The sequence below is a fragment of the Tinamus guttatus genome, unplaced genomic scaffold (assembly GCF_059628265.1).
Source record: "Tinamus guttatus ecotype Peru unplaced genomic scaffold, ASM5962826v1 Tinamus_guttatus_pri_ptg000048l, whole genome shotgun sequence".
NCBI lineage: Eukaryota > Metazoa > Chordata > Aves > Tinamiformes > Tinamidae > Tinamus > Tinamus guttatus.
The window spans coordinates 9,015,188-9,031,324 of record NW_028288582.1 but is presented as its reverse complement, the minus strand read 5'-3'; the positions used below and the strand labels follow the sequence as shown (position 1 = coordinate 9,031,324).

The window sequence follows — 16,137 nt, the reverse complement described above, 5'->3', positions numbered from 1 at the left end:
ATTACTGGCCTATATTTAACTTTATTACTGTGAGTAGTTCCAGGAACTTTGCTGGGGCCTGAAGCTGCAGTGACACATAAGTGCTTGTAGGAGAGGGGCCTGCACTTGTGCTGGGTCTAGCTCAGAAAGCTTCAGCTCACACATACGTCCGAGCAATCCCTCTCTGCAGTGAAATTGTACTCCAGTCTCAGGGCACTGAAGAGACCACTAGTGCCATTTCAGAAAGCACGCTCAAGGCGGCCGTTCTTACTGGAATAAAGCAGTCCTGCAGCCTCCTTTCCTTCACAGATGTGTACTGGCGTTAAGAGCAGCTTTCTGCATGCGTGTCTATCTTCTGCATCAGCTAGAGGCCATTCCTCTAGCCTGTGGGCAGCAGAAGGATGGGCCGGATCCACGTGCTGCCTTGCATTTCCCCTCCTTGCACCGTGTCCCTGGCAAAGAAACCAACTGGAGGCTCCGCTATTTTCCCTCCAGATCTGACAGTGTGACTGTGTAAGTGTGACTTACACCAGCGAGGATCCCGGTGCTACAACAGCAGCAGCCCGAGGAACAGCTGCTGGCGAGGGCTGTCCCTGGTGGGGTGACGCCAGCAGGTCCTTGGGCCAGCAAGCCCAAGGGCCGGTCACACACGGAGCCAGTGCAGGGAGCCCCTGGCACCCGCACGAACCGCCCTGGGCGGCCTCTGGGATCGCTCCCCAACGAGGGACCCAGACGGGAACCTTGCTGCGATACATAACTATTGCATTTGCAGCTATTTTAGCTTCTTAGTCACTGGCCTGATATCCTGACTTGAACCTCTGGCTGGCTTTGGTGCTGGGTGAGAAGCAAGTTGCTAAAACACTTCTCCTCAGGGGATTGAGGCCAACAGTTGGGTGCTTCAAATGAGGTATCTAAATAAAAGCGTCCTGAACTGAGTACACTTAGCTCCTGGTAGACACATGGCAAATTAAGCCTTTTTTTTTTTCGAGGTATCTCATAACTAGGGTAGATAAAACACAGATTATCCTCAACTGTTTCACACCTCGTTTCCCCAGGTGTGAAAGCAGCAATAAGTGGCCACAAACCATCCTCTCTGTATGGTGCTGAGGGCACCTGCCAGGTATCAAAGAACTGTTCTCTCTGCTGAATATATGATGTTTTTAGTGGTCCTTTTGCTTCATTAGGAGCCTCACTAATACAGCGGTATGCAGAGGTCCTGCCTCGCTGCCAGGACCCAGCCGAAGGCTGAGAGCTCTGGAAATTCCATACCAGACAAATCCTACTTAAAGTTTTCCAAAGATTAAAAAAAGAATATTACACATGTAGCCATCAAATGCTTCATTAAGACAGCATTAAAACAGCATATTTTAAGTGCTCAGAAAGAAAAGTTAGAGAGCATACTGTGTTCACAGCGTGGCCATCATCTGGTATAAACACACAGTGAGACAACCATTAGTAACCTTGTCACAAGGTACTTCCTGGTGATTACAGTAGAGAAGGAAAAAAATATTTTTTTTCCCTTCCCCCTTAAACAGCTCCACTCCAGGGATTCGGGCAAAAGAAACCCCCGAGCCCCCGTGACAGCAACCGAGTGTCTGATCAAGCCCCTGCTTGGGCTGCAGCTCCCGAGGGTGCAGCCCGAGACCCAGCGCGGCCCCAGAACACCGCGCGGATCCCGCAGCCGCCCCGACCTTGCTGCCGTCCCCACACAGCAATTAGCGCCTTGCTGCGGGACGTGTTTTGAGCCGGGCTCTTAAAAGCCGTTTCATAAATATTGCATGGCCTTTCAGCCGGGGTAATGTGCCTCCCTGACATTAAAGAGGAAACTCTGCGAAGGGGAGGGATGACAACAAATTTATCCACCAATAGCACACTCTTTTGGCACAAAAGCACATTCTTATCTTTACATCCCATGATGAGGAGGCAGAGCCGGGCCGGCGGCCGCGGCGCGCTGAGCGGGTGGATGTACAGTACAACCGACGGGCGCCTGTAGGTTGCCAGATACCACGCGGCCCCCGCCCGCACGAGCGCCCGTGCCCCACAGCCGCCGCCGGCCGGGAGGCCTCCGCGCACCATGTCGGACTGCGAGGGACTGCCCGTGGGTAAGAGCCAGATTTATATTTACCGCAGCGTCCCGCCGGCGGCTTCGCCTTCTCGGATTGCACAGCGGCCGCCGAGCCCCCTGCCTTTCCCGGGGGAGAAGCGCCCTGGCAGCGCCATGAATACGACGCGTGTTGGGCTACGAGGTGGTGGCGCCCGGTAGCCACCCATGATGGTGGCCGGGCCAGCAGGCTGGGCTCGGCCACGGCTGGTATCGACCCGTCGCTGGCGAGCGGCGCGTTCGGGGGGACGCGTGCCGAGGAGCCGCGCGATGCCGACGCACCGGGCTAGCGAGACAAGCGAGCCCGGAACACGCGGCGCGAGCGTCTCCTACCTCAGTTCGGTGCCTTAGGAGCCTCCTCCGTGTCTGGAGGGAGCTCTGCCTGTGCTCCGGGCTGTGCGAGTCAAACCTCTCCGCACCGGAGAGCAGGGCAGAAAGAGGCATGTCGCTCAGCTGGGTCTGCTTTTCTTTCCTTCTTAACTTCTACCCATACTGTAAACATCCACTAGACCGTTTGCATGAGAGGAAATTCTTGTGGAAATGCTAGAGTAATCCTCTGCCAGGACATTTGACTAACAGAGGCATGGACCACTGAAAACATCTTTTTTTTTTCCCTTTTGCCATAGCTTTTCACATATGTAAATATACATATGCACGCACACACATATATATAATATAATCCTTGTGTTTCACTGGCCTCTGAGGGACGTGTGCTGAGCTGAGGATGTTGACTAAAAACTGGGACTAGGAAAGGAGGAGGCTGCTGTGGTGCTTTTTTTTCCCTCTCTCTCTGCTTCCATTTTCCAAAAACAAACCAAGCACAAAATACGCACGCAAAAGCAGAGTGAAAAAAGATAAATTATAGATGCAATGCGGAGTGGCCTGCGCCATGCACAGTCCTCCACGCCGGCAAACATTTGCAGCCATTGCCTAAAGACAAAAGAAGAGAGTTGAAGCTGAGTATTTCTTGCTTACCTTATAGAAGGGCTGATCTTTTTTCTTGTTTCAGCATAATTTCCCTTCTTCAGCAAAGCTGGCTTTGATTTTCCGGGCCTGACCTATGTTTGCTTGTTAAGCACTCCGAGCCGAGGGTGGGATATTTCAGGACGACAGTGACAGTATTTAGCTGGCATCTGGTATTAATGATGAAACTGATATTGAGCGTACGTAGCAGGTTGGGTGCAAAAGTTGCTTGTATCTCAATTACCTTTGCCGCTGAAAGGGCCCCGGGAGTTTCCTTTGGAAAATTGTTCATAGATGCGTAATTTGAGGGAAGGAAGAAGTTTGTTATGAGAAGGAATGAAAAGCAAAGCCGAACTGAGCTGCGGGTGTTTAGATGTGGAAGCTGCTTGGAAACGTTCCAGCACACGCCGAGGGAAGGTTCGCTTCTCCCGTTCCACTCGTCTTCCTCCCAGCTTCGTCTCTCCACGTTGCCCTCATCTTCCTCCCGCCCCAGGCCTCTTCCTGGCTCGGTGCCGGCAGCGTTTCTAGCACCCGCGCTCACTTTATACCTTGCAGCATGGCTGACACTAGGCAGAAACAACCACCTGGAGCCAAAGCTCCATGCTCTGCAGAGACCTTGCATAATTCCCTGGCTCCCGCGCGCGTCGATGTGCGCTCACATGTGTTTGAGTGCACACCAAAACAACGCTGGAGGTACAAAGCGCAGCACGTGTTACTGAATGATTCTGGGGAACACATTGCTGACGGCGTGCTTTTCATGTCAGGGTATTTTGAAACCTGATAAATCCCTTTGTTGTTATTTCTCTTTTACGAGCTACTTCAGCTTTAGCAATAAAGATGCCATAAAAAGGGTTTGCAAAGAAAACAGCATGAAACTTTCTAAAATGATGATCGATGTCCCTTAGTGCAGAAATACTGTTTTACTGAGCCCAGTACAGTCAGACTGAGACCTTGTACTTCTTCAATCCTTATTTCTGGATATGGCCAGACAGAGTTGTTATAGTGACATATATCATTGACACTGTCGTGTGGATTGTAGCTGCTCTCAAGAGCCCCATTTACAGGATAAACTGTGCAGAACTATGCATGTGTGTGTATATACCTGTACACAACGATAAATAAATTTAGGCCAACTGCAGTGTTAGTATCTGGTGTGTGCGTTACTTCACTGACCTTTTTGCCAAGCGTATGCCTAGAGAACAACCTGGCAAATTGAAGCCTGTAGTTACAGTAAATTAATATCAGGATTTTTATGCTGCTTTCAGCCTACACAAGAATGTAGCAGGAACAGCTGCATAATTGTGCTCTCAGAGAAGCAATTCAGAGAGAACTGATGAATACGATCTCTGCATTAAATAGCTGGATATGAATGGGTCGATATACCAATAATTTCTGAACAAGAAGTTTTATTCTGTAAGAATATTCCACTTCTGCATTTGGAAAAGTTATGCAGCTTTTCAGGATGAAAGCACTGGGTTTTTAAATCTCTGTTTTATGTTAGATTCCAGTGCGGCTGCACTGTTTCCCCGATTTGGAGTGGAAAATGAAACGTGATGCAAGCAAAGTTTTGGTTTGCCTTTTGAAGGTAGTGCAGAAGACATGAAAAATGACTGTCAGATTGCAGATTAAATCTAAGTAATTGTCAAGCTATTCTGGATTCCACTGAATTCCTACCAAAATAGGAAAGCGTTGATATCTAAACAATCAATTAGTGAACAGAATTCTAGAATTTACGCCATTCATTTCTCATTGTAGCATGGGTATATAAAGAAGAAAGAAAGATGAGTCACCTCAGGACCAACACACTCCTCTTTCTTTCTCATTAGCAGGTATTGACATCCTGATGCTCTCCATTAGTGCTAGGTACATAGATTTCCTGTCATTCCTGCATGCAGATAAAAGAAAAGCACATCAATTATTTAAGTGCTTCCTCTTGTGTGCATTATTTGTCTTTTGTAGGGAGGCATGGTTCAGCCTCTGTACAACTGAGCAGTTTCTCACGCACCCAGCATTTTGATGAGGAATATGTGAGTCACGATGGTTCTGCTCCTTCGCACAGGCCTCTCAGCTCAGAAAAAAAACCTGTGAAGTCGAGCAAAGCTCCTCAAAGTGCCCGTTTGCTTTATATCCCCTCAAAGAGTGCAGCAGCCAGAGAGTGATTTTTAGGATGGGAGCTAAATTTTTGTGGGTGATGCTGCTCTGTTGCAATAACACAAGGTATTCAGCTGCCATAGGCAAAGATTATACTGCTGAAGGGGAAGCAGCCAGTCAGATTTGGGGAATCCCATATGTACATCCTTTCTGTGCGTTTTATAAAACAGTGCTAAAAAGGGAAGAAACAGAATTGATTCAGGCTGTTCTGCAGCAGGTGGCATGCAAATCTAATTGATTTCATTAAAATTCCTCACAAACTTTCCTTGGCATCCTTTCAATAGAGGAAGAAATCAGACCTTTCATCTGAAGTATATTATTGAATCTCTAGCTAAATATTTGCCTTCCAAGCTAAAATTACATATTTCAAATGTGTATTTAAGAGAGACTGTAGCGAATACACTAAAATAGCTGTTTTCAGAAGTAGGATATCCCAGAAACCTACAATAATTTTGGTTTCTTGGGATTCACTGCACATTTTGCAGTGTCATGGGGAATGCCTTTAGCTCAGCAGTAAGCACTCCATCAGCCCAAACCACTGCTAGTGAGGGAGAAATGAGCCTTGAGGTCATCCTCTGGCACTCTGCTCTCACTGTATGACCACAGGGAATAAGAAAAAGGCACAAATATACTTTTTCACCAAAAATCGTTAGAAATGATTCAGGATACACACGGGGAGTAAATCTGTCAAATAAAATTGCCCTGCTTTTGCTTAGTCATATCAGAAATATGCTGTAAATTAATCTTTCATTCAATGGTGAAAAATACCAGCTCAGTGCAGAGAACTCAGCAGCCTTCATGGGGCCAGAGCACCGGTTTTTCCCTTTTTCTAGACCTTAGAAAAAGGCACTGACCCAAACACTGCTGTGCTCGTATGGGTGGCTGCATTGAGTACAGCTGTTTGCAGGATCTGACCCAGAGCAAATGGCAAAACACTGAAATCTGTGCTGGAATTGGCATGCAGACTACATTTAGTACTCGAAGTTCCTGGGATAAGCACGTGAGTGGTAAAGTTTTCTCCCCCTACCAGCCCAGCTGCCCACTGTGTTAGCAAGGTGCTGGGATCTGGTAGGATGGAGGTCTGGAAGATGCACTATGGGTCCCGAGCCCACCAAAGCCACTGGGCAGTCCAACGAGTTCTTGTCTACCCTGCTACCTGCCGTGGCCCAGCCACCTGGAGATGTTCTGCAGCTGAGACAAACTGCTTAAAGGTGAAATGTAAAAATGACCAATGGCTGGTATAATCCTCAAGGAAGAAGCACTTCCCAGCATCAGCGTTAACCCCATTTTGTGAGTTCTGCTCTTTCTTCAACCACTGAGCAGTCTGCACCCGCCGGGGTTCTCCTAGCAGGACTCTGCACTCTTTTCATAGCAGCAGTATCCAGGAGACATTTTTATCTGGTTTGGTCAAAAGCCAAAGGCCACATTCAGCACACCAGCTCCCTCCTGCTCTCCCCTCTCTTCCCAAGAGACCTTTTTCATGCTGGCCTCGGTGGCAGTCCATAGAAAAGTCCTGCCAAGGGGAGCAGAGGGGAAGGAAATCGCCACCAGCTCCCAGCTCATTGCCTCATAGCTCACTAGTGTCTATACGTTTTTTCCTTGTTCATAAAGGTAATTTCAACTCTCTAAAACTCACCATAGAATCACAGAATCATAGAATCATTACAGTTGGGAAAAGACCTTCAAGATCATCAAGTCCACTAGCAGAAAGGCATCACAGCCCTGTACATCCACCTGATGAAGGGCTTTAAGAGTTATGTATGGAAGGCTCTGCACAAGAAAGAGATGCTTTTCTTGGAGCAGCCAGGCTTAGCAGGTGGGAAATGTCCATTTTGACCACTGGAGAATTTTCTGAGCAGCATTAATCACTAAAAGCTAATTTCTGCAAAGTGCTGGGAAACTGAAGTGCTCTTTATTATTTAATAGGCTTCGTAACTGATGGACACCTAAGAAAATCTCTGGGCTTGATGTATGCATCTTTTGGCAAACTCATTTCCTTTTGCTTTTGGGTTGGCAGATGAGATGAGCATTAATTGTCAGAGCTTTTCATAATTGTTCCAGTGGAGGGTTCTTCCACCATAAAATACAGAAGTGACTGAATCAAAATTTATCATTATGTCAACACTTTCAACACTTTAATGCATTTTAAAACACTATAATTTGAAAATTGAGATTAAGAGAAGAACAAGACAAAAAATCTTCTTGCAATGCTTCAGTAAAATACAAAAAAAAAAGTGTAATGGTTACGGGAAAATCTAAGTTCTTTGGCCCAGTTTGATGCAAATGAAAATTTGAAACCCAGTATTTTCTTGATATCTGGGAATTCTCCTTTTGACTCGCTCTATCATCTACCCATAAACCCTTTTAGTCTGACACTATCCAGTCTGGCACTGAAAGTCTCTCTGAACAGTGGCCTGCACACTGGCAAGGAGAGACACTGACACTAATGAAACAGCAATTATTTTGTGTGCCTTTGAACGAGCTCTGGAACACTAGGATCAGGCCAACAGGCACAGAAAAGCAAGCGACTTCGGAGCCCCAGGAATCCACGTTTCATGAGAATCCCACGAGAAGAGTATTTATGGTAACAAGCAAGGCCCGCTGGGACACACGAGTGGGAGCACATTGGAAATCAACCTGCAAAGCCCTCCCTGTGCAGGAGGCATTTCAAGACAGCTCATCGTCCGAAACAACAGAGGCAGCCAAAGGTTTCTAAAGAGCTAAGGCCGACTGTGTGCACAATCTGCCCCCGTCGCAAGTTGCTGGAGTAGGAGCCCTGGTTAAAATGACTCCCTGCCGAGGTGTGACTGCAATGTTCACACACTCTTTTTCAAACCAATGAGGCTGCAGTGGCCCAACCATAGTCTTTTCTTCTCCACCTTCTCAGATCTGTTACAAAAAAGTGCTTTTCAGTTTAGAAGAAATCTGCAGACTCCCAGGCCCATACAGTAATTGCAGCAGTGCTATGAAAGGCAGAGAGCTGGAGGGCTAGAAGCAGCTCTCACTCCTCTAACATGCCACAGACAGCAAACCTGGTTCTTCCTTATCAAAGCCAAAGAGAAAAGAAACCTGTTCTCTGTTATATGCAGCCTTTTTCTCAACAGGGGTGAATCTCAGCTCCAGCTGTAGCATGGCTGTATGTAGCTGCAGCTGGGTAGTACCAGCCCCTTCTGCTAATCACAAAGTTTATGCTTTAAACTGCAGGTTTGAGGTTTGCAGCCTCCAAGGACAGAGCCAGTCGTGTGGTGCAGCCGGAGTGTTTGTCCTGGGCAAGTCCCTCAGCTCCCTTCGGTGATGTGCCGGGCACAACACGTCAGCAGCACTGGGCTGCCCCATCCCCCGGGCTGGCTGGTGCTTGGGCAAGAGGCGCCCGTGTCCTCCTGCGCTCTACGAGTGCAGCAAGGCAAAGGACGGGGCTGGACGTTGTCCTCTGCGTGTGGGTTGAAATCACAGCAGATGTGCTGTTCCTGTGCGGGGGAGGCTGCCGGGCTGGCTGAGCTGCGCCGGCTCGCAGCATTCCCAAAGCCAAGCGTGTGTGTTACGGATTATCGGGCTCCAAGAGGAGGCTGCGATCACTGAGCAGGCATAGACCTTAACACAGAGTTTCAGAAGTTTAAGCTTGCGGAAATCTTCTGAAATCCTCTCTGGGGGTATAGGAGAGGTTTCCTTTTTGTTGTTGTTTCTTTTTTTCTTTCTTTTCTTTAGTTGCTTAAGAAGGAGATCTCTTTCAGGGCCCCATTAGTGATAGCTGCAGTTAGCTTGTAAGTTTGCAGCTGGAATGATAGTTAAGGTTCTCATTAGGGAAATATTAAGGATGGTTCCTAAGTGCTCCTCCTCCCTGTGCACTAACAGGAAGGTTTTGCTTATCTGCAGAAATATTTGGAATCTGGCATTTGTTCTAAGATCTGCAAAGAAAAAAAACATGCACAGGCTATGCAGCAATTTTCCTAGCAGTCTTATTCCATGATGCCTGCAGCAACGTAAGGCATGTGAAAGAGAACCAACGTGGTTTTTCTCTACCTCCCCACCATGCCTCACAACATCTGCAGCATTTCCAACATAGCCTATGTTAAGCCACTGGCATTTAGAAGCCATAATTGCCTTTAACATTTGCTCCTTACTGCCTGGAGCGTCTCTTGCAACATCAGTGTTTCACAGACAGTAATTTAGAGGGTGGGAGCCATTTCGCAGGTCAGGCTCTGCACTTACCTGGCAGGTGACCAGTCCTCTGATCTACCTGTTTAGCTGCCTCTCAGTCCCTGCCATTTCTTTCCTCACTGCCTGATCCATTCTGTCCCACTGCTCAAATGTTTTTCAGAGATAAATGAGTGGTCTTCAGGATTCCTCGAGATCCTGACTCACCTAAAACCAGACTGGCAAGGTCCCCAGTGCTGCCCCCTTCATGGAAAACTAGGGAAAGAAACTCAGGGGCAGAGGAGTAGGCCCCAGGCCCTGGACCCGGAGCTGCTGGGGTGCTGCGTGCAGGTCGGCTTTCCCAGAGCAGCCGTGGCTTCACGCAGGAGCAGAAGTAAATGTTGAGTCACCGGGGCTCGTGGAGACTGGTCAGAGCTGCTGTGTGGTTCTGCACGCAATCTGTCAATCACAGCGATTACTTCTGGAGAGAAAAACAAGCCTGTGTTTCTGTAAGCCCTCTCTGAGCTGGCTGGAAACTGGGCTCGATAAATTGGCCTTGGTCCTTGAGGAATCACACGGAGTTGTGAGAAGGCTGCAGAAGACTTAATGCTCTCCTCTCAGTAGATAGCAGAGCGCTTAATGCCCTCCCTTTTGGGAATGAACTTGTTAGTGAGGTACCAATGATTTCCTCGTCTCCATCCCAGAGCGTTTCCCTGTCCCTCCTCCCCAGCGCCAGGGCCAGGACACTCCAGCTCCCCATCCCCTCTCTCAGCACCGTGCCTGGCTTGTGTTTCCATCAAGTGATTTCCGTGCTGCGCAGGAGAGGGTTTTCACCCACCCCAGCTGGTGCAAGGGCACGGAGTAATGAGTTTGGAGAGAAGTCACATAAAATGTTTAGGTCCAAAATCCCCTCATAAATCCATAGGCGCTATGTGTCAAACTTGGCATTTCATGTGGTTTTCATTTATTTCACCAATAAATAAATTTACTTGCTACCTGCAAAGCCCATGTGCGTGCACACTTACCCTTTGTGCCATGCTTTCCGTGGAGCTGCAGGAGAGGTTATTGTTTTTGCCAGTAGCCCTCCATCATGCAATGCATCTGGAACATTTCTCCTAAATAACTGTTATAACGCTGTCGTGGAAATGGTTACACCTTTGCTGCTGCAACCAGCAGTGAGAAAAAAGCACTAGACTATTTGTCAGGGAATGTATGCGTGATTAGCAGCTCTCCTAGAGCCTTCCTATGGGCATAGGCATTTCTGCTTCTCCCTAGAAATTTGGACAAGATCATTTTAAAAAGTTTGTCAGATGATACCTACAGGCGGCAGCCGGCTACCCAGGCAAAGGGCCTGCAGCCTGAAGATAGGGTCAAGTGAAAATACTTGTAACTAGACCACTTGCTCAAAGAGACTTTGGTGAGACAACTGAGGAGTAAACGCACACGAGAAAGACCGGCATGCAGCATCAGGACACCAAGGTGACTTCTCCAGATACTCAAAAATCTACAAAGTTGACAGCAAGCTGAAGGTCTCAGATTTTGATCCATCATACCACAGTGATTAAGAAGGACATAACTTTAGGTTAAGCCTATAGTTTGTGCAACTCCCTCGCTCTGCAGGAAGGGAGGCCTGATCCAGACCCCTCGGCATCAAGAAAAGTCTTTCTGTTCATTCCAGTGAATCTGAATCAGGACCTACAAGTCTTTAAATTCCTGAATTAGAAATACTTGTATCCTGCAGGTTCATGTTGTGGCTGGGTCGGTTATTCTTTCTAGGCCAGACAGCCTGAGTCCTAGATGGCTTTCTTGGTGAGGTTTGCTGGGTGACACTTTCCAGTAAGTGTTGGGAAGCAAAGTGCATTAGTCACACTTTGCCCCAGTATGACTGTTCAGAGAAACATATCTATACCTAATTTGAACTCAGTAAATGTTTTATGTCTTCCTTGGTGAAACATCCATAGACTTGACTTAGCAGAGTGTAACAGCCACGCGTGTGTGAAACCATTCAAAGTTTATAGACAAGGAATTGAAGCACAGCAAGATTAAGCTAAAAAAAATCCCCCCTTGATGTGGGCATCCAACCAAGACGCCGAGGAGCAATTCTTTCCAAGCATGCTGCACAGCATCTTGTTTCAAAGCAAGGTTTTGTTCAAAGCAGCATTTCCCTTGACTTCATTAATTTAGAGCTGTGAGTGTTGAGTGCTTCCATTAATCAGATCCTGTGGTCTCCGAGCCAGTACCAGAGCATGAGGGATGCCCCATTACTGATCATCTGGGAGAAGCTTGATTCCACAGTTGCTCAGCCTTCAAGAGAAGATTTGGGGCTGACACAGAGATACAATCCAGTTTCCAAAAGTACTTTTCACACTGACTTAACTTGCAATTGTCCTTTATCTTGCTGAAGTTGCATCCTTCACCCCTTTTCAGTATCTCCAGCAAGTGAAGCTGTGATGCCGTGGCATCCAGCCTCAGTGCAAACACATTAGTCACAAAATGTAAAATACACTGTCACCTCATAACTTGATCTCCAGCAGCAAATACACTTCCTCAACGAGCTATAGTTAAAATTTGATACTTTAGTAATTGTTTGGAGCTAGTTTACTGTGTTGATAACCTCACACCCAGGCACCTCGGAGGCAGGCAATTTTTCTCTGTGAAGTTAACTATGTATTTTTCAACTCTTCTGCCTAAAGCTCAGGACTCCCTGAGCTAACATACTCAGCTGGCCTCTCACACATGTCTGATATAGGCATGCTATTGCAGTACGTTTGTGCTGCAGGCATATGGACCACATATGGAAAGGATTTTGAGAAGGAAACTGCTAAACTACTATTTCCTGCATTTATCATAAATTCCAAATGGCATATTCAGGCATAGCTGTTTAAATGCAGGCAGCAAATTAATGAATTGGAAGCAATTTCTCTGGGAAATTTCACCTAAAACCTTTGATTCTTCTTTATGCTGCCAACTCTTTGAAGTTTATCACAAACCTCATAATATTTGTTTAAAATTGTTTTTTTTTCCTAAAGACAGGTTTCTTAAGTCACGAGGTTTTAGGGTTATCCAAATGTCTATGCATCATCTGTTTTCACCCAGTCAGCAACATATGGGGAGTCTTTCCCCACTGGAGAATGAGAGTTTTTTTCCAAGATGCTTTGGTCAGGTTTTTAAACATTTAACTCGCAGGGAGAAGCATCATGTGGGCAAGTGAGAGAGAATGTGAAGTGCCTGGAACAGACATGGCCGGCTGAGATGCACAAAGCTCACATGTGTAAGCTGGAGAATAATATTTCTCTAATGAGAACTTTTTAAACACCAACCAGATTTTTGCATGCTTTCATTTTGAGTCATTTAATGAAAAAAAAAATTGGAAAACTCCAGGGAAAGTATTCAATCTACTCACAGTTGTTCATAGAGTGAGCATGTATTTTTTCAGCAAACCCCTCTCCTATAATTATTTGTTTTTTTCAGTTGTTTGAGGAGCCTCCCCACACATAACGTGTCTGACTTTTTGCTGTCCTTTACTACTCTTTGCCTACTCTAATGTCCTATTAATTGGTGGAGATAAGAAGACAACTGTTTACTCTTCTTCCATGTACACTGGAAGGCGAATACTGCCAAGAGGTGACCCGATGCCATATTTTTGTGCAGACCACAGAAATGAAACCGTTCCTCCTATTGCTTGGACTAATTAAAGCATATCAGATACCAGCAAGGCTGTGGCACAGGTTTGAACTCTAAGCATGGAGAAGGGCTGCAAAACCCTAAGTGTGGTGAAGGTCTGCCCTGGTACCTAGGAGGTGAATGTCTGGGTGCTGTACAAGGCATACGGGCCCCATTAGTGTTTGGTTTTCCTAGGCTGGTTTCACTTACCCCTATGGAAATGTGCCTTGAAGTTCCCTGCATGTTTGTCGTTTTCTTCTTTTGAAGTGAAGTTTAGACACTGGGTTATCCTAGATAATGGTGCCAAATCTTCAAAGATTTCCGTGTGAGGAGGCATTTCCTCAGCTGACAGTCTGACTCATGTAATTAAGTTCCCTTCAGTGAAAGAAAAGAATTAGAGGCAATTGAGCAATTTAATGAATCGATGCAAATGGTAACACCACGTTGCAGAGCGAATCCACCTCCATACAGCTCCGAATCCACGCAGACAGCTGTTTGCTTGTGGCCCAGGGCATGTGCGCCCTCGGGAGCCGGCTCGGCCGCGTGCTGAGCTGTTTGCAGCGGGCAGCTGGGACGAGCAGATCAAATTGACTTTCCACTACTCGGCGTGCGGCCTTATCGCAGGCCCGGGTGTTTACAAGTGAGCTCCCCGAGGAACGCAATGCAGAGAATACGGCAGGCAGGCAGGCTGTGATACCCTTCTCCAGGCTTTGCATTTTTTTTTTTTCCCCTCTTTGTGAAATTATTCATTTCATAGGAATCCCAGATTTCTCCTCTCAGAATTAATAGCATCTGACAACTTGAATTTCCAGGTCTTGATCAGGTATCAGGCATCTACAAAAGGCATGAAAAATAAGGAAAAAATAAGGAAATTCTTCTTTGATCCGGGTCTCAGTCAGAGATAGGCCTAGATTTCTTCCCGCAATTGGAGGTTAACTTTAGCTCAGGAAAAAAATGTTACTAGATTAATAGATTCTTGTCTATCCTCCCATTATTTTCCTAAAATTGCTTAACAGAGCGGAGTTATTTCCTAGATAATTTCCTTGTCTAAATTCTCGTCATGCACATGACACTTAGCTGCCATCTCTGTATTTGAGAGACCTTGTGCTAAATTTAGACAAGGAGGAGAGATTTCTTCTCTCAGTCCTCATTTGGTGGATTACCCATTCACTGCTGTGAGCACACTGTGGTCTAAAAATGACATTTGCTGAGCAACAAAATGAACTGGGCACTGGGGAGATTGATATCTTCTTAGTACTTCCTAGGCCTTCAATATGCTTTTGGTGGAAATGCAACACAAAATCAGTGACAGGATTAAACACCTCCATAGGGCATATTCATTTTTATCTGCAGAGATGCACAATAAAGTGAAAGAGTATCAGAAGTTACAAGCACTAACACCTACCTATATAGTGACACCTTTTACCATACCTTATTTGTATAATATTTGCCAGCAGAATTTTGGCCCTGGCAGGGGGGGTCCACAGACACAGCCAGGAGCCCTGCCATGGCACACGGGTGCCCTAGAACCACCTAGGACCACATACAATCAACATTTCTTAAATGTTACCTTAGGCAAATACTTTTTAAAAAGTATTTCTTTTCCAGCTGTGCATGTAGTTCTCAAAAGACCCTAAATACACAGCGTCTTTGCTGCAATACAGTATAGCTCGGAGATGACCAGCCAAAAATCTCTCTGGCCTTTCCTCTCATTCTTCCTGCTCTGCCTCTTGCTTTGCTCTTCCCAGCCACAAGTCCCTGGAAACCCCCTTGGTTTTGTCCAGGTAGGCAAGGGGGTGCTTCAAAACACCAGCCATGGGAATTTTGGGGAGTAAAGCTTTGATATCAGAACACTCATGAAATAGAAATGCGAAAGTTATTTTCTGGTTGCAGTGATGATTAGGAGAAATGTCTGTGCTTCTTTTAGAGGAAAACGTTCTGCTATTGTCACAGCTGTAAAAAGAGGAGGGTTTCTCTGGTTCTTATGCAATAAAGGTGGAATTCTACCAAGTATCTGATGACACACCAAACCGCAACAGTGAAATATGAGCTTCTTGTCCGTGTCCCTGAAGCCTCAGAAGGGAATTATAGCCTTTAGCAGGGTTCATTTGAGGTATACTACTTAAGGTAATAGGGCTGAGCAATCTCATTAAGATTTATTTCAACCCCATTTAAACATGGGTTCAAAAGTACAGCTGGAACTGTACTAGCTTTATCTTTGACTTACGGAAGAGATTGGAAAAAGGGGTAAGCAGAAAACACAGTCAATCAGTCAGTCAATCGGCTAGGCTGGGAGGCTGCAGCATATAGAGAACATATATTTTTTTCCCAGTATGCTTGGAGGCTGAGGAAATCAGAACAAACTTTTTTCCTTAGATTGCATTTCTTTTTCTTTTTTTTTCCCTCTGGATTTAAGAGCTATTGCACCACTGTGGAAGGAAGCGGGGAACAAAACAATTGCTTCTGTTCTTCCCTCATGGTAGTTCATCACACTCACTGGAGCTGTTCCAGCCCTGAATTTGTCCGTAATCATTTGGGAAATGCACAGTTTAGGAAAAATACACTTCAAACATTGCAGCTTGTGTTGCAAATTCTCTAAGTAGCCTGAGAGATGTTTACAAAGCTTATGCTGGGCTTGTCCTCCCCCAGATGATGGTGCAGGAAGGCAGTAATCCTTTTAGCTCAGTTTAAGATCTTGCTCTTGTTCTGTTGAAGTGATTCAGATTGTGGGTGATTCTGCAATACTTCCTCCTTTTTCTGTGGGATAAAAGAAGCAAAACGTGTTTAAGTACTTTAAAGTACTGCTTAAAGCAGCAGAGGGTCCTTGCACCTTGGGCAGGAGACTTCACTCGATAGCAAAGGCAGAAGTGCACTGAACTGGCTGTTGTATCGCTCTTCGAGCGGGAATAGATACCCTGGGACGCTTCGGGTGCTGGGCTGCACCTACACAGTGCCTATGGCCTGGAGGCCGGAGCTTCGGGATCGGGCACACTGGAATCCGCAGGCAAAGGCCAGGCTGCTGCGCACCTCGGCTCCCCTCACAAGCTGCCGTCTTCGCGGGGGCCTTTCTCAGGGTCACCTCATGGGCTCATCGCATCCTCGCGGCGCCCCAAACTGCGTGGCCAGGACCGGGCTGGGAGCAGCAC

General features: G+C 46.5%; 1 protein-coding gene across 1 annotated transcript in view; it reads left to right on the top strand.

The window, feature by feature from the left end:
• Nucleotides 1–1,948: 1,948 nt before the first annotated feature.
• The window catches only part of EML1 (EMAP like 1), a 108,712-nt gene continuing 94,523 nt past the window's right edge, over nt 1,949–16,137 (top strand). The window contains exon 1 of the mRNA XM_088539654.1: nt 1,949–2,081. Within this exon, the coding sequence (XP_088395780.1) occupies nt 2,054–2,081 (28 nt within the window). The 5' untranslated portion in view covers nt 1,949–2,053. The remainder of the gene's footprint in view (nt 2,082–16,137) is intronic.